Below are 20,032 nucleotides of genomic sequence, written 5' to 3' on the forward strand. Positions count from 1 at the left end.
ACCACCTAACACACCCTCCCTCTACCCTGATCAATGCCCGAGTGAAGATGGCGGCGACTAGCGGGGAATTTGTAGGATCCGAGTATCGCGAGATCCGACAACGGGATTATGAGTCAGAGCCTCAGTTTCAGATTTGAATTTGGCGCCAATACCCGGATCTGTCTCGGATCCGACTCGGATCGGCAACGTTCGGGTGGGCTCGGATTTCATAAATCCGAGTGCGCTCATCTCTAATATATATATATATATATATATATATATATATATATATATATATATATATACACACACACACAAGTTAACCCCTGCATGACACTCATGCATTCTAGTCAAATCAAGCTACTTAAGGTGTTAAAAAGGTTCTTGTCATGCATTTGGGCCATAGCCCAGGCCTCCTCAGGGGAAGAGCATTACTTCCCGACGTAAGCGCCCTTTTTTAACGTGGTTTTGTCCACATGTCACCACCTCATCATTCTTCTCCATCACCTCATCCTTCATTTTCATCGCCACATCTATCCAGATGTCTATCCAGACACAGGGATCTCTCTCAGCGGTCCTGAGTATCACACTCCTCTCGCTCTGTCATCCCTGGCAACCACCAACCACTCCCCACTGTCACCCCCGGCAACCACCAACCACTCCCAACTGTCACTTCTCCTTCAAGAAATATATATATATTTTTTTTAAATCTTTATAAACACTTTTAACAATTAACAAATTAAATTAACAAATTAAAAACATCTTAGTATACCAAATTTCAGCCCTTTCTGAATTTTTTTTTCCACACACACTAAGAATTTAGTAGGTCATTGTATAACTCCGCCCAGCAGGTGGCGCTGCAGCTTGGTTTTATTTTTTCCACACACACAGACAGACTAACACACGCCACTAGACATTTATATTATAGATATATATATATATATATATATATATATATATATATATATATATATATATATCATCAGGGAAGGTAAAAAGTGGTCTCTATTTTACTAGTCTCTGTAGTAATCATCTGTCTGCACTAATTGCATCCCATATGATTCTTCTGCACACATTTGTATTGAAATTGGACATAATCAGGTCTCTTGGTCCACTCTGGTCTATTATTATTAGAACATCACAGAGCAGCGTGTATTGAAATTGTATGAATGACTTTTACAAGCAGCCCGGTGCCTGGGCAGAGTAACTGAATCTGCCCATGAATGTGCACTTTAATCTAGCTCTAGTCTATATGTACATTAGTAGGCTTTCATACTCAATGGTATAGGCCAGGGTTTCCCAAACCAAGATAATATAATTCACATATTTTTGATGACAGATCACCTTTAAGTACAGTCGGAGCCAGATACATTTAATTAAGTTATTTTCACATTCCTTTATGAATTACTTTAATTTATATATGAGTTAATTGACTACCAAATCATTGCAGCAAATGAGACTCCCACAGTACCAATTGCTATTGTCAACCGTTTCAACATGAACAACTCTTGCCTCAAATGTTCTTAGCAAGAATAGCTATTAACAATTCTGTTCAAGATGACAGACCTTATTAATATCAGTGTTCTCACCTGAAAGTGACGTGTTAGGAGCGTTTTGCGATCTTCCTCAATCTGCCTAAATTTGGACCTCAGACCTTTCATTTGGGTCTCCATCTTCTGCACATACTGGAAATCTCTCTGTGTGCGTAGATTCAACACCTCTATTGATTGTGACATGTTCTGCACCTATATAGGATGTACAGGATATATGGTTATGCAATGCAGATTTTATCAAATCTAATATATATGTATATTATTTTTATTAATTTAGAATGAACAAAAACATACAATATACAGGAAGACAGAATGAACAATACATATTTATTGTACAATTTTTTTTATACATATACATACACATAACGGCCTCATTTATAGTATATATCCACACATATGCAAGTCCATGTAGGTCTGCGTTTGTACCTAGATTTATGTATATGATAGACTTGCCATCCCTTACACAGTACAGGGATGGACAATATTAAGTTGAGTACAGTAAGGGTGGGATCACTTAAGCGTAGCATTCCCCATGGAAGTGCCATATAAATAGACATGGGTACAAGTCCAGATATACCTCTTAGCAACTGTAACTTTTGTGCATACTGGAGGTTTGGTGTAAAGAAACACAGTGATAATGATGACACCAGTACTATCTAACTGCTTCTTACTGGTTGCATGCATTTTGACATCTCCAACACTTTAGTCATTTGCATTGCAGCTATTTTATATCAAGTTGTGAACGTCTATTTACATTTCATATTTGTCATTTCCATTTGTACTACTGCAGGAAAGAAGATTCTAAAGCAGATAAACAACGGAATTGTGGAGGTGGATTCGTTTGTATTTCATGACATTTTATATGTTTATATTGAAATGCAACTTTGGCATTTATTGGTAATGCTGTCATAATACTATTCTCTCTTATTCTCACTAAGTATACACATTTGTACATTTAGGGCCTGATTTATCAAGGAACGTACATGCCGATACGTGCTGTATTTTGTGTAAAATTTCCAGATTAAGTGCTGAGTGATAGTGATGACGATCGTGTAGGCATGACAGAACATGTATTTTCAATCGATAGCCACTGTAGAAATACAGTTTATGTACAGTAAGCATTATTAACATCCTGATATATGTGTTTCATGGGGGGGGGGGGGGGGGAAACAGCACAAAAAAAAAATGTTTTTAATGTATTTCCATTAATGATTATACCAAAAAAATACATATTGGGCCTGATTCATTAAGGAACTTATTCAAGAATTTGAGTAAGTTTTCTTACTTAAGTTTTCTGGACAAAACAATGTTGCAATGCAAGGGGTGTAAATTAGTTTATTATTTTGCACAAAAGTTAAATACTGGCTGTTTTTACATGTAACACACAAATACTTGATAGCTTATTTGTACACTGAAATTTAAAGTTGATATTTGTGTGCAACACGAAAAAAAAGCCAGTATTTTCCATATGTGCAAAATAATAAACTAAAATGCACCCCTTGCATTGTAATATGGTTTTGTCCAGGAGAAAACTTAAGTAAAAAAAAAATGAGTACTTTACTTAAAGAATAATTCATTAAGGAACTTTGGCAATAATTTGAGTAAGTTTTTTTATTTAAGTTTTCTGGACAAAACGATGTTACAATGCAAGGGGTGCAAATTAGTTTTTTCATGTAGCACACAAATATCAACTATATATTAAGTGTACAAATAAGCTATCCAGTATTTGTGTGCTACATGAGAAAACTGTCAGTATTTAACTTATGTGCAAAATAATAAACTAATTTACACCCCTTATATTGCAACATGGTTTTGTCCAGAAAACTTAAAGAAAACTTACTAAAATTCTTGCCTAAGTTCCTTAATTAATCAGTCCCCTTATGTTCACTTTGCACTCCTTAATGATAATCAGGCCCCTAATGTATGCCTGACTCATAAATACTACTGTCTTTGAATTGCACAAATCTTGACATATGTGCAAATCAATATACACACGTAAGTCCCCTTTTCTTGCAACAGAACGTTTCTGAATAGTTTCGAAGGGGAAATGCATTCAACTCTACATGATGCCCAGCATGCATAGATTAGATACTAAGGAGCCAATTCACAAAAGAACATAAAAAGTCAGCTTCAAGCAATTAGGAAGCACCAAGGATGCACCATTAGGTTATTTTTCCCAAACAAAATGAAATCTAGTGATAGTATCTTGTTCAAGTTGTTCAAGAGCAGCTAGAAACATTTATGCATTTTACAATCAATAGCCAGACAATGGACTCGGAGGCAAGGTTTAGCCTGACATCCAAATAGATAAACTGAAGCAGATGATTTGTGTTTGTTCACATTCCAACTCTTTAAACCTAATTAGCTGTGAGGATAACCTATGATCAGATCACGCAGTTAGGAAAAAATCATTGGCCAACTGTATCATTATTAGAGATGGGCGGGTCCGTTCCCTGAGAACCGAATCCATCCAAATATCGCCTATCCGAGCACCGAGTCGAGTAGCTCGGTACTCTTCCGCCCGCTCCCAATCCAAATCGAGGCCAAACGTCATTGTGACATCGTCGATTCTCGGGGCTCGGGTCTCGTGATACTTCAAGATTATAAATACACGCCTCCACAGCAATCCATCGCCATTTGACAGAGGGAGAGAGCAGAATGTAGTCACAGGCTGATTAGAGCAGGGACAGAGAATACAATATTCTTTTTCCAATTGAGCTATCAAAAATCGCTAGAGAAGAGAGGGGGATAGAGGAGTTTGTTTTTTTTTTCAATATTTGGCACTCCCCAGTGCTTTTGGGGTGTCCCCCATAATTGTGCATAAATATTTCTGGCTGTGAAAATTACTATTTGTCAGTAGTATCTACCAAATACTTTTTAGCACTCCCCAGTGCTTTTGGGGTGTCCCCCTTGATTGTGCATAAATATTTCTGGCTGTGAAAATTACTATCTGTCAGCAGTATCTACCAAATACTTTTTAGCACTCCCCAGTGCTTTTGGGGTGTCCCCCATAATTGTGCATAAATATTTCTGGCTGTGAAAATTACTATCTGTCAGCAGTATCTACCAAATAATTTGTAGCACTACAAGTGCTTTGGGCTCAGAATGGATTCAAAGCAGTCCACATATGAGCAGAATGAGCAACCAGGTTCTGTCACCAGTCCTGATGGTAGTGTTCCCAGTACGTCATCGCAAGGCGATGTCAAACTACACAGTCTGTCACGGGCACTAGGAGTTGCTTACCCGAGTTTCACCAGATGGAACTCTGCTAGAGAGGCGGGGTTATGGCACGCACCTCAAAGCAGGCAGGTGAATGATTGGAGCGACACAACAGCAGGAGAGTAGAGATAGTCTGAGGAAGTCAGCGACTTGCAGCTATGGTTAGAGGGAAGTCAGCGACTTGGAGCAGTAAACTGGAGGCTGAAGATAATGTAGACACGAGGAGTGGACGTGGATAGGTGATGGTAGGCAGAGGAGGAGTCAGTGGTCTGCGTACAGCAAGTTGTACCACTGTAGTGATGGGAAGAATAGTACTGGTGCAGGTAGGTAGCAGGGTAGTCGGTGGTCTGCGTGCAGCAAGTTGTACCACTGCTGTGAGAAGGAATGAGGACTTGTCCAGGTGCAGGAGAGTGAAGTTGAAAGGCAAACTGTGGCTGTATGGAAACAGCGCGAGTAGAGCAATGTCTTGTGAGGCAGAGATGGAAGGCACAATGAATAGTCTGTATGGAGTAGATGCTTTGCAGAGAGGAGAAGCTGGTCACAGCAGATATGCACAATAACGCTAAGTAGTAGCGTGAGGAGATATGGTAGCTTGAGTGAAAGCTAGTCCTAAATGAAGCAATGCAGTAACACAGTCTATATGGGTACTTGTACCCTGTGCAGCAATCAATGGATACAACTGGTATGCGAGCAATAGGCAATAGTCAATAGTCAGTAGAGCATACCCAGTTGTGTAGATCTGGAATCAACTGAGAAGTGAAGCGTTGTAGCGGTATGGGAACCGCCACTGAGTTGAGCAGGGAGCAGCGTGGAAGCTGAAGCACGAGTAGAGCTGGAAGCAGTTTGGAAACTGCACACAGGAGTAGAGCTGGAAGCAGTTTGGAAACTGCACACAGGAGTAGAGCTGGAAGCAGTTTGGAAACTGCACACAGGAGTAGACCTGGAAGCAGCTTGAAAACTGCACACAGGAATAGAGCTGGAAGCAGTTTGGAAACTGCACACAGGAGTAGAGCTGGAAGCAGTTTGGAAACTGCACACAGGAGTAGACCTGGAAGCAGCTTGGAAACTGCACACAGGAGTAGACCTGGAAGCAGCTTGGAAACTGCACACAGGAGTAGACCTGGAAGCAGCTTGGAAACTGCACACAGGAGTAGAGCTGGAAGCAGCTTGAAAACTGCACACAGGAGTAGAGCTGGAAGCAGTTTGGAAACTGCACACAGGAGTAGAGCTGGAAGCAGTTTGGAAACTGCACACACCTATAGAAGTTCACTGGGAGTGAGACTTCAAGATCAGGCCCCTACCTAAGGCTGCAGGTGCCTTAAGTAGGGAGGGGTGATTGATCCATCAATCACATTAGTGGTCAGGTGTAGTTGTCAAAGGGACCTGCGCATGCCCAGTGCGAAAGGATGGCGGACGGCCGCGGTTCCACACAGGTGTGAGCGGGAAAGATGGAGAACCACGTACCAGAGTGGAGGCACTCACACTCCAGTGAGTGACACAGTCTTTTGAAATCAGTCCAAAAAACACACACCAAAAAGAAGTGTAACTGAGCAAAAGTTAAGTGCCGATCAAAAAAAACCAGGCAGTGGCAAAGAGAGAATGAGGCCTTTGCCTTAGTGTCAGATCCAAAAATGTTACTGAGCCTACAAGTGGTGCACAACTACTGTTACGCGTCTGCACAACTACTGTTACGCGTCAAAGCCGAGCTGCAAGATAACAGTAAGGCATTAGAGGATATTGTTTGCTCAGAATCACAAATGACACCAATCCCTGTGGAGAGTCCATCCAACAGTGGGATGTCTAATCGTGAGCATTCTGTTAGTGTACCCATAAAGAAGGGCCCTTTCAGCAGTTCTGCTGATGTGTGCCTGAACAGCCCGAGTGCAGCCGGTGATACACCAAGTGAGGATGACACTTTGTCTTTAGAAGAGGATGTGGTGGAGATTTGGGTATCCGACGATGAAGATGCGGTTGATTGTGTAAGTCCTGCAGCAGTGTGGCACCAGTGGGAGCAGTTCTGGCACGTGAGGTTATGGCACCAATATGCACTTTCCAAACACAAGCAGGGATGACGCAGGGGGCAGAGCACAACAGATCAACATCTGGGCTTGTTAGATTTTTTTACAAAAAAGTGTGACCTTGACCATAACTCCAAACAATCCTACTATTAACATGCAAAGGATGGTGGAGGGCCTATCAGGGATTAAACTGTATTTTTACTAATTTACAGTCATAAGGTTTGGGTGTAATATACACCCAAAGAGGAGTGCTCAATTGCTAAGTCATTGATGAAGAGGAAGAAAAGCAGGCTTGTCTATAGAATTTGCAAGACCAAGTAATTTGAATTCCAAAAGTGGTGCACAACTACTGTTACGTGTGAAAGCCGAGCTGCAAGAAAACACTAAGGGCAATCCCTGTGGAGAGTCCATCCAACAGTGGAATGTCAGTGAGCATTCTGACAATGTACCCATAAAGAAGGGCCCTTTCAGCAGTTCTGCTGATGTGTGCCCGAACAGCCCGAATGTAGCCGGTGATACACAAATTGAGGATGCCACTTTGGAATTAGAAGAGGATGAGATTTGTGTAGGCGACGAGGGCGCTAATGATGATGTGGATGATTAGGATGCAGACAGATACCAAACTGCCTTTGTCCATTTCTTTTAATAATCTAATTCTACAGTCTATGCAGGCTGCTTCTTTTCTATTTTAATACAAGTGGATGGGGGGGGGGGTCTGATGCAGACAGATACCAAACTGCCTTGGTCCATTTATATTTTATATAGTTCAGTCTATCCAGGCTGCTTTTTTTCTATTTTACTCCTAGTGGAGAGGGGATCTGATGCAGACAGATACTAAACTACCTTGGTCCATTTATTTTTTATATTGTTCAGTCTATGAGGGGGGGGGTCATAGACAGCCACCAAACTACCTTGGTCCATTTATTTTTTATATTGTGGAGGGCGGGGGGAGGGGCTATAGAGACAGAAACCAAACTGCCTTTGTCCATTTCTTTAGATATTTAACTATAAGTGTAGGGTGTAATATACACCCAAAGATGATGGCTGCATTGCCATTATGCATAGATGGAGAGGAAGACAATCTGGTTTGTGTGTAGAATTAATGAAGGCCATTCCTACCAGGAATTAAACTGTTTTTTTGGATAATTTATTAGCTTTACAATTACATTACTTATCCAAGAAACAGGTGGAACACGAAATTTGGTTATTTTAGGCCCAAAAACATTGATTTTGCAACAAAATAGCAAAACAAAACCAAACAAAACCCAAACCAAAACCAAAACACACAATGGCGGTTTAGCAAAACCAAAACCAAAACACGACGATAATCCAGATCCAAAACCGAATACAACACCAAAGCACGGGGGTCAGTGACCATCTCTAATTATTATTGACCAAATTTAGGGACTGATGTGAGTGAGTAAGAAACATGAAACATGTACACATCCCTGACCACCATCTCGCATACCCAATCCCAACTAAGGCATACTTGGATCCTAAACATTATAAACCATACCTTCCCGAACAATTCTCATGGGGCAAGAGTCGCCATAAAAGTCTGCAAAATACTAAAAGTGCAATAGAAAACTAAAGATGAGAAAAAGGAATTGTAGTTGGCCGTAATGTCATGGTCTTTCTGTCCAAATATGGAAGACAGTGGACAGGATGTTATTTAGAGATGGATTCCATTATAGTAAACCAAATATAAACAAGTAATCGCAACAGAAAACAGTAAACCCAGAATACAGTAAGTATGAGAGATAAATAACATACCTTATCAAAACTGAGGAGCAGGCATATATAATACAATACCCAGAATGTGTCAAGTTAGCAAGGCTTTTCTGGTGTATAGTGAGTGAGAGGCGGTCCAGAGCAGATTCTAAGATGAATATTGTGGTCCAGCCAGGTAACTGTATCTTGTGGAGAATCAAAGAACTGAGTAGTGCCATTCACAACCACCCTCAATATCGCAGGTAACAACATGGCAACGGGTAGTTGAAGATCTCTCATGTGCCGTTTAACTGGCAGGAACCAAGCCCTGATGTTTTGAAAGTCCATGCTGAAATCTGGAAAGACCGCCACACACATATTCTGGTATAATGTAGTATCCTTTAACAGAGTAAGTCTCAGGATAGCATCTCTATCTCTACAATGGAGGTGTCAAGGGACTAGAATTTTTTTCAGGTGGGGGTGATTTAGCATAGCCAAGCACCTTCCTAATTCTGATTGGTTGGCCCCGGCTGATCCTATTCCTCCTTCACTTTGATCGGATCTCTCACCCCCAATTCAAAGGTATGTAGAGGGCTGCTATGGGGGGCGATTGCCCCCATCAACCCCCTCTGGATCCGCCAAAGTGAGGCATCGTGCAATGAAGGTCAGCAGAGGTGCAACAAAAAGGGCACTCTTTCAATTGCAAACTGGTCCGAGAATTCATCCCTATCAAACAGTTGGATCAGCCAATTTTCCAAGAAAGTCTCATGACTGTCACCATTCAACTTTTCAGGAAGACCCACAAATCTGATGTTATTGCTGCGTAGTCATGCTTTGATATTCGACATCTTCTGTTTGCAATAAAGTAATCGCTACAAATTAGCAATTTGTCGCTTCATCAGGGAAGTAGTTTCTTTAGGAGTGGATATGAGAGTCTGTGCCTCACAAATCATTAGAGATGCTCAGGCTCGGTTCCTCGAGAACCGAACACACCTGAACTTAAGGGATCCGAGTACCGAGCCAAGCTCTCGCGCGCCCTCGGAATTGAAAACGAGGCAAAACGTCATTGTGACATCGTCGGATCTCGCGAGTTTTGGATTCCTTTTTAAGATCCCTCCCTGGAATTGACCCAAGGACAATTTCAGGGAGGGAGGGAGGGCCCAAGGACAATTCCATCTTGCACCATTTTACTTTTCTGCCACTGCTGTGTGTCAATGTGTCCTAGATGTGCTAGGAACTGCTATGTGTTTGTGTCATTGCTCTGTCGCTTACCATCCAGCCAAGTCGCTGCAGTATTTGTCCGAAAGTGTATAAAAATCATATTGTGACCTGTGAGGTTGTCAAAATTGACTGCAAATGTTTTGAAATTAGTGTTATTGAGGCTAAAAATAATGTAGGAACAAAAAAATATGTGATTTTAGCAAAACCAAAACCAAAACACACGAGGGTGGTTTTGCCAAAACCAAAACCATAACCCAAAGCTAATCCAGATCCAAAACCAAAACCACTTCACGGGGGTCAGTGAGCATCTCTACAAATCATTCCCTGGTCTTCTCTATATTTTGAGGCAAGAGGGAGAAATCCATCTGCACCTCCCCTATTTTGTTAGTCACCTACTTCTCAGAAGAATTGATGACAAGTAAATCCTCTTGCAATATAATCGTGGGTGCTTGTTTCACATACAGACTGTGGCCCTTGAGAGGAGAATTGCACACCATATCCCGGTGCTGAAGAGGTAATAGAATGGGTGAAATGATTCAATCTGCCTGCAGCAGCAGCTTGGGAAGTCAAGCCCATTGTGTATATTAGGTAAGGAAAAGCAGTACAATGCATGTGCTATATCTAGAGTCTGAACAAAGCTGTGTTGTTTTTTTAACCACAAAGAATAGTGGGAAACAGGACAAATGGTCCAACCAGCCTGACAGTAATAATAGTTGTTAGGGGCACTGTAATGGAAGTTATAAGTGTGTAGAAAACTAAGCATCAAATTGCTGAGGAAATGATCTGAGAAGATCTAGAAAAATGTCTTTCTGCAGTCAGCACAGTATCCAGGGTGAAAAGTGCATTTATAATAACACCAGGGCAGTGTATGTGCAGGATAGAGCTAAAGAATTAATTACAGGGCGCCTCACCATCTGGGTCTCAAATGCTACCTGATAGCCCAAGTTCAGTCCCAAACAATTTTAAATGAGAACAGGTAATTTGCCAGTTCACAGGGAGGGATAGGGCTCCAGTGCACCAGGTGTACAGCTATGCAGCAGCATCCTAGGGCTCCAGAGAAAACGGATGAAGACATGTGCAGACAAGATGGCATCTGGAACAAGCGCCAGTGGGAACTCACTGCCAAAATCCCAAGCCACACACCGGAGCTGCAGTTTAGGAGGTAAGACCCACAGGAGGCATTCTTTAAGCAGATGAGGAACCGCTCACTTCCAGTGCGGAGCTCAACACAGAAGTGGTGAGTGGGGGCTGGGTGGCTGCACACACCAGGGCACAGCACAGAGGGACTACAGAGCTCCATCGAACACCTCACTGCGGGCAGTAACAACAGGGTAGATTGTTCCTCGTAGCAGGTAAGTCAGAGACACACAGTTCACCGCTCCAGGATGTCTTTTTGGATTTTTGAAAATATGCTACTCCATGGACAACCAGGCCACACACCCCTCTTCCCGATATACTCTAATATTTAGAATACATTTATACAGTGGACAAACCATCACTGCAAATTCAACTGTGTCATCATGCAAGATGTGCTTCTTGCTTATTTAATTTATGCAGTAAGCAATGGTCACAGTTTTATTTATTTATTTATTTCTAATATTAACACTATATTACCACTTTTTATTTTTTATATATAAATATGCTAATACCTTTAATAGGAGCTGTTAGGAAACCCTTGTTCCCAGTCAGGGGGCTTTAGATATAGAAGGATACCTTACTATGGGTGTAGTTGGGTTCTGCAGCTACAGTTTTCATTGCATTTAGATGATATTTAGCAATAGATGGTGAAAAGAGTGCCAGTCACTTTATTGGAATTTTGAGTACATTATTAAAGTAAACCCTTAGAGGGTGTTATGTGGAGGGAACAGGTTCTTCATGTTACTTCAAAATTATGTTAACTTTTTTGATGTCAGGAGAGGAGGAACAAAATGTTACTTGTTACACAATCTGGACTTCTAAACAGCTTTTTTTTGCCAACCTAATTAGTGGGAGTGTAGGATTCCCTACCAATCTTTGCACTTTAATATACCCCACCATCAATAAATGTCACCATGTGTTCTCACCAAGGGTTTGACAATAAAAGAGATGGGCAAAGTGTTTTGACAAATTCAGAAATGTGGCTGAATTTTAAAAATATGCCATTTGCAAATTAATTTGCTTTGATTAGCATCAGGAAGCATCAAAAACTATCATGTCTATACACTTATAAAAGAAGTTGACAGTTCATTGCACTCTCTATAATTATTATTATTTTTATCTATAACTTATAAGGCGCCACAAAGGGTCCGCAGCGCCGTACATTACATATACAGAAAACAGAGAACCAAGACACAACATGATACAGAAAGAACAAAAATATATACAAACACAGGTAACAGGGTAAAGCAAATCAGATTATTATTGGGACAGATAGTGAAGAGGATGGTAGAAATCAGCGAGAAGTAGGCCGAAGCTTAAGACAACAGGAAAAACAGGGCTAGCAAAGCAGGCCAAGTGGTACAGAGGGTGATGGAATAGTAGAATAGTAGAAGGAGCACACAATGAAAGAGGGCCCTGCTCCTGAGAGCTTACATCCTAAAGGGAAGGGGGAGACACAAATAGGGTGGTACTAACTGGGGGAGAGACCAGGACAAGAAAGTTAGGAAGACAACTGATAGACTTGAATAAAGAAATGAGTCTTAAGGGCACGCTTGAAGCCTTTGAGAGTAGATGCTAACCTGATGGAATGTGGAAGATTGTTCCACAGCAGGGGAGCAGCCCCGGCAAAGTCCTGAAAACGAGAGTGAGAGGAGGTGATCAGTGAAGTAGTAAGTCGGTGGTCACAGGCAGAGCGGAGGGGGTGGGTAGGAGTGTAGGTAGATATGAGATTGGAGATGTAGGGAGGGGAGGATTGACTAAGAACTTTAAAGGTGAGGGTGAGGAGTTTAAATTTAATTTTGTAGGGTATGGGGAGCCAATGTAGTGACTGTTGGAGGGAGACTGCAGAGACAGAGCGGCGGGAGAGAAAAACGAGGCGGGCAGCAGCATTGAGAATAGACTTAAGAGGGTCAAGGCGAGAATCAGGTAGGCCATACTGGATTGTACTAGCGGAAAACACAAGAATTCTGTATACTTGTGCGTGCACTGCATTTGCTACAAGTATTGCAGTATTGCCTACCTAATTTATCGTTACCTTTTTTTTAGAGAAGGACAAGGCTCCAGATTCTGATCCTGGTTTGAAGTTTGTGAGATTCTTATTTCTGGTGTTCAAGTAGAAACTATAGTACATAAGATATTAAACTATTGAATATAAATCCAATGAGAGCCATAGAGAGCCTCAAGTAGACAAACTAAATACTGACCCTTTAATGGCAAAAATAGATTTATTTGAAAATGTATTTTAAGGAAGCATCTGCATAAATAAAAAATGGCAGACTAGCATTTGCACAAATATATCCAAAAGTAGGGAGTGGAGAAAATATTTATATGCAGAATGATGTCATTTTCACCAGCAGTTTTAACCAGAAATCATTGTGCATGGACAAACTAAATACCATAAACTGCTTTTTTTTTTTTAGTACCCTTCTGACAAGTTTGAAAAGTGGAGGGAGTCAACAATGTAAATGTTAGAGAAATGTATTTACTTAGAGATTCAGAAAAGCCTACCAAAAGGCACTCAATAGGAGTCACCTGCAGGTTCATGAGCGCACGAGTCTGTCGTAGGCAGGGGAGATGTTGTTGGTTAAAATGGAGGTGGACGAGATTCCCCAGCTAGAAGACCATATGGCGTTTGGAAGCCTGACATAGGCGCTCACCTTTTTCTCTTTTCAGCAAGTGGGTGGTCTAGGTAACAACACCAAGCCCACCCACTTCGGAGTTTAGGTTGGGTTAGAAGATGGTATATTTATTGAATTTTTACAGTTGTCTATATTGTATAATGTTATGTGATTTTTATCTTTATTTTTGTTTTTTAAAAAAAGAAGAAATAGAAGGAGATGAAACGAGATATCAATTGTTAGAAAAAAAAAAGAGAGAAACAATCTATATTAAATAATGGACATATCGAAACTTGACTTTATTAAGTTTCTGTGTCACAGACTGTGTTGTGGTTATGGAGAGGGGGTTGTCCCTGAAAAAAGGCATACTGTATGGTTATTTTTGGAGGAAATCCGATAACTGGCCTGTTGAAGGTCCTGAAGGTTTGGTAGGGTTTTTTACACCCTAGTTTTATGACACTGACACAGGGGGTCAGATTGCCTGCTGGCGTTCACATGGCTTACATGATCCATGGCATTTGATTATTGAGAGGTACTGGATTTAAGTAATGCCTTTTTGGTGGCAATTGGTTGCCTGGTTCCACTCCTCGCTATAGAAATATGAATTAGAAATTAAAGGTTGTGGCCATATTTTCTCCACTGTCTGTTTGATGTTGTGTCAATTATTATGGATGTCATTATGGTGTGGAGTGAGGGACAGAGAGACAAATAGCTTCCCAGTCTAAGGTAATTAATATTCAGCTATATAAAGGGCTCACCCTGTGAGGTATCTCCTATAGATTACATTGCTGCTTTGAAAAAGACATATCGATTCTGCAATTTTTATTATTGGCTAGGTCTACTCCAGAATATGAGATAGAAAACAAATTTTCTTTCAGTTCTTTGGATGTCTGAACCACATGTTTTAAAAAATTGGTCTCTAGAAACATAATCACTATTGAGGGAATTGAAGATCATTGTAGAAACCATTTAAAGTTTACAATGCTACCTGGACTCCCAGCTGTTGGAGATCAAAGTATGGCTTTACACACTAGCACTCATTCTACTTTTCATGAGCAGATGTCTAAAGTAAAGGAAAAGAAAGCTGAAATACTCTCCACCAATGTTTGTATCTGAGAATCTTAACTTGTTGCATCAAAGGCGCTTTTCAAATATAAGGTGGAAGCTGCAGTATTTAACAGGAATGAACAGTATGTTGCAGGTGCTGGATATTCTCAATTCAATCCTCCTTCTGTAAGTTTCCTCTGTTTTGAGTGTTGTGAGACAAGTCACTTCATCTCTCCATGCCCAGTAAGAAATTACAAAATGTCAGAATGTTGGCCATACTTGCCACTAAGTAGTAGAAACCACCATGGTAGATCACAAGTATATTTTCAAACTGTTTGCAAGGAGTATTGTACATCAGACCACCATCTGAAGGCAGTATTCCAGTTTACACTATTGTTGGTTCCAAAGTACAAGTTGTAAAAATAGCATTTCTGAAGTTTCTTCAACAGTAAAGTGATTCTCCTATATCTGCCTTGGCACTGCTCATGAAATTAAGCAGATGTTCCAGTTATTTGCAAAATAGTACATAAGGATGGGTTGCAAATTACCTGGAGTCCCTTTAGAGATTATAATAGAATGAATGTTGGAGACTCCCAGATTGAATCAACTCTAGATATATTCAAATGTAGGTGGGAAGCTATGCAAGAGAGAACATATTTACATCAATGATGTCCTCTCATTGATTGGATTACATCAATTGGAGGACATCATCTTTTACCCAAAAAAGGGATGAGGCAAAAGTGTCCAACATATCACAGTATCTGTCTGTGAAATGCTACAACATTTGGGGTGAGATCTCCCAGGAATGCCACCTTAAATATTCTATAAGGTCCTTAAAAATATGACAGATCAGCAGATTATAACCAATCTAAAAGTATTCATGCTTCACCAATTGTAGTTCTATGCAAAAATAATAAATCAGAACATCTGTGGGTTGACTGTAGAACTCTTAAGGATCATATTGAGGAACTTCTTGATGTCTTGAGTGGGAGTGGCTATTTCACAGTTTGGGATCTGCAATATAACTGTTATTAAGTAACCATGAGTTCAGAGGATTACGTGAAAAGAGCCTCGGGAAATATCTGGAACTTCAGCTACCTTCTAAAGTCTTATGGAACATGCTTTAGAACATTTAATTTGAGCTTTACCTTACAGCTCCTGACAAAGAATTAGATGCAATAACTTGCACTGGTATGACTGCTCAATAAATTTATAAATGGTAAAAAGTGTGACTGTGCAAGATATCCTTATCTTTGATACTCTCTGACATCACCAATCAAAGATAAGTCACTAGTCACAGATAATACTACAGTACACATTATCAAGTGGTGAGGATGCACCTTTTGACATCAGAATGTGTAGAATATACTCTACACAAGCTTCACTTATGGGGGAGTTCAATTCAGTGTTTGGTCCCATAGGAGCTTGGCACAAGTTATTTCCGTAGTGATGTCTGGTCTGAAATGTCTGCTCATTTTTACTTACACCTCTCACACTGCGCAAGGCTCCTATGAAACCTATTTAACCATATTTTGCATGTCTTTATACATTGGCTAGATTTACTAAACTGCGGGTTTGAGAAAGTGGAGATGTTGCCTATAGCAACCAATCAGATTCTAGCTGTCATTTATTTAGTACATGCTACAAAATGACAGCTACAATCTGATTTGGTTGCTATAGGCAACATCTCCACTTTCTCAAACCCGCAGTTTAGTTAATATACCTCTGGGTCTTTAAAAAGTGGAAAATGTCAAGATGCAGAGTAAAACTCTCTTTGGCATTGTTGAATACTTCGATTTGTAATGTTGCTCTTTTATGTCTGCCAAAATTCATTGGTTTGAGGAGCAAGATGGTGGCATATGAAGAGGAGCAGTATTTTGTACAGATCTATGGGAATAGCATGGCAGAGCAAGGGCATTTGTTGCTAAAGGGTCTATGTACTAAGGAAAATATGGTGGAATGAGAAACTCATATCCAGTCTTTCCTCCTTATTTGTGTTTATGGTTTTTCATGGCCATCTTCTAGGGGAAAATGTCCTAAGGAGTGCGAGTAGAGCAGCACTATGCACATATGGTAATAAAGAAATTATTCTTACATATGGTTCCAAAAACAGAACTGCAGAATCTTATGGGCTTTAAGTACATTAGCACATAGAGCCCTAAGTATGTCATATGTGCACCTAAGTTTAAAGAGCAGTGCAAAAATTATTTCATTTTGTAGATTAGTAGATTAATAAAATGATACAAATCGGTTATGAGGATGCATTTTTGAGTGGTGATCTTTACTGCATAGAGAAGCACATAGCCATTTCAACACAGCAACAGTATCTGAATTTTGCAGTAGCTCAGAGCTGGTGGTCTTCGGGTCTTGTCTTATAGTTTTAATGGGACACATTTGGAGACTCCAAGTTGTACTATTGCAGAAAAGTATATTTCTAGGTGCACATCAAACAATGAAAAGATACATACACATAAAATAAAGTCAGTTTCGATGTTCCATTACTATCAAGATTAATTAGACCCATAAAAGAGGATAAACTGTGCAGTGTTTTAGAAGAGCAACTGAAAAGTTTAATTTAAGGAAAGGGGTGGTTCTAAAGTGGTTTGAGTTGGACTTCGATATTTACACTCATCCACAGTCCAGCTCTTCATAATTTTCAACCTCTCTCCACACCTGGATGCACTTCTACTATGGTGGTGTATCACAAGAGCCAACAGTAGGCATGCACATTAAAGTGCATTGGGTGGACCATCCAGATGCACCAATGCAAAAGTTTGATAATTAAATGTCAACAATGAATATGTTGATATTCAGAATATTTACACCATAATGTTGACAGTCAGAATGGCGACACAGTTAAAAAGACAACATTCAGAATGTCGACATGTTCATTAGGTTGATAGGGTTAAAGTGTCAACATTGTGAATGTTAACAGGTTGTAAAGTTGACATTTACAATGTCGACATAAAGCATTAAAGTTATACTGGCAATGCCGCCGCCAGCAATACCACTGGCAACAGTGTAATTTTTTTTAAAAAATAACTTAAATTTTAAAAGAACAAAACCCATTCTGAATGTTGACCTTTTAACTATGTCAACATTATGACTGTTGACATTAAGGTGTCAACATGGGCAGCACAGTGGCTAAGTGGTTAACACTTCTGCCTCACAGCAGTGAGGTCATGAGTTCAATTCCCGACCATGGCCTTATCTGTGTGGAGTTTGTATGTTTTCCCCATGTTTGCGTGGGTTTCTTCTGGGTGCTCCGGTTTCCTCCCAAACTCCAAACAAAAACATACTAGTAGGTTAATTGGCTGCTATCAAAAATTTACCCTAGTCTCTCTCTAAGTTAGGGAATTTAGACTGTAAGCTCCAATGGGGCAGGGACTGATGTGAATGAGTTCTCTGTACAGCGCTGCGGAATCAGTGGCGCTATATAAATAAATGGTGATGATGAGGATGAACATTCTGAATGTCCAAATGGTCATTGTCGACATTCCAACTACCACCCAATGTAAAATCAAGGCATTTTGCACTGAATGTGCTTCATAAATTAGGCCCTTTGTTTGAGCTGCTAGAAAGACTCGCTATGTTGAACACCAACTCCAATTTGTGAGTCTGGGTTAAGCTGGGTACACACTACAGAAATTTCAACCAACTTTTTATGCCGAGCGATTTTACATGCGATCGATGGTCCGATCGCTCGGTCCATGGACTGCATACACACTAGCCTTTTTTAGGACGATAAAGGGAAGAGCGAATGTCCCTTTAGCGACTTTTTACAGCCATGTTGTCGAGAGCAATGACTGTAATTTCGTACTCACTGTTGTGGATTGGTCGGAAGTTACTACACAACGGAAACGAGATTGGAACGAAAATATTAAGTGACACGACCAACCAAATGAGGCAACAATCGTCCATTTGGGCAGACTTTCGACCATCGTGTCACTGCACACGCTGACCTGACTTTTGAACGAGCGGTCGTATGTCTGCTGATTGAGCCGATTATTGGACGAAAACCGTGTAGTGTGTACCCAGCTTTAGCTGGCTCTTTGTTCAATTGATAATTCACCCTAGATGTTGGAGTGTTTCGAAGACAAACTGTAAGTGATGTTAACAGTGGGATCTTTATCTTGTTTTGAACAGCTGTCTAGGAGGGGTCTTGATCTTGCTTTAATCAGCTGTTCAGTTATGCCCTGATTTCTGAAAAACACAGCATTTACCTACTAAGATCTTAATAAAGAGAGAGGTAACGGAAATATGCCAAAGGGCAGTGCACTAAACAGATGAATCTGTAACTTAATGCTGCTCTCAAGAATCTGTGATTGTCGGTCATGTAAATATACATTTTTGTAAATCTACTACTATCCAATCTCCCAGGTCTAGAATAAGTATAGTGGACATTATTGACTCCATGTTGAAATGGAACATTTGGACGAAAGTGGCTAAGAACTTTAAATCTATAATTGTCCCTAGTTCTCCTGAAGATTTGTGGATTAGAGAAGGAAGTCCTGAAGATTTGTGGATTAGAAAAGGAAGATGAAAATGTCCCCTAATACTTCACAATGGGAATAACTGGAACTAAGACCTGGACTGTTTCTTGAGGATGCCTTCCACACTATGCCAAGTTGTCAGAAATAATTGCTTCTGGAATCCATTTGATCTCAAGATCCTCCACCACGCCCACATTTGCTAGGTTAGGTCTAGAGGTCTATTTGTGGATTTCATCTGTGAGTTCTTCTTACATCGGTTTGCTATTTAAACCGAGGCAGGTGTCTAGAGACTGGAATTTTCCCTGTCTTGTCAAATGAGAACTTGACGACAAAATTTAAAGTTGCCATCAAATAGCATAGTGTAAAGCCTTGCTGATTTTGTCAAGCTGCGCTTCTCCAAGCACTCTTTTGAGACCTCAGAGGTTATGGCCTCTTCAAATGCCCTGACTCAAACCCTGGATAATCAAGCTATATATGTGGCTGAAACTGAAGTTCTAATAAGACCACCTGAAATCTTTCATGTCCTACACAGCGACCCATGTTCTCTTCTGTCCAGGGTGTCTGACACAAACTGTGGGAGGTGCAATGGACCCACAGCACTGGCATACCAGAGGCTCCAAGTCTAAAGTGCGATTGGTCTTCATCTGTAATCCCAAGGAAATGATGGTCTTCTAGGCCCTGGTTTGCCTCTCCAGTCAACAGATGACTATGGACAGATGGGTAGGTATAAAACAAGCTAAAAACATGGTGAGAGGCATGTCAATAATCAGGGTCAAAATCTGGCAAGTGTAAGGTCTGTATTGAGATTCAAACAAGCAAACAGATATCAGACACAAAGTTAAAGGACAAGCTGGGTTATAAATGGTAATAACAATATAAAAAGCAAAGACAAGCATCAAAGGCTCAAAATACCTGTTGCTCACATGCTCACTTATGTGCACTGAGCTGGCCTTTTAAATCTGGTGTCTGCTAGTATCAACCTCAATCCCACAGGTAATGAAGAAGCAAGAGGGAGCACATCCATATGTTTGGAACAG

General features: G+C 40.5%; 1 protein-coding gene across 2 annotated transcripts in view; it reads right to left on the reverse strand.

Annotated features, from left to right (window-relative positions):
- OLFM3 (olfactomedin 3) overlaps window positions 1–20,032 on the reverse strand; it is a 171,999-nt gene that overhangs the window by 21,994 nt on the left and 129,973 nt on the right. For both annotated transcript variants that reach the window (XM_075182560.1, XM_075182559.1), the window contains exon 3: window positions 1,569–1,724. In XM_075182560.1, the coding sequence (XP_075038661.1) occupies window positions 1,569–1,724 (156 nt within the window). The remainder of the gene's footprint in view (window positions 1–1,568; window positions 1,725–20,032) is intronic.

The sequence above is a fragment of the Mixophyes fleayi genome, chromosome 8 (genome assembly GCF_038048845.1).
Source record: "Mixophyes fleayi isolate aMixFle1 chromosome 8, aMixFle1.hap1, whole genome shotgun sequence".
NCBI lineage: Eukaryota > Metazoa > Chordata > Amphibia > Anura > Limnodynastidae > Mixophyes > Mixophyes fleayi.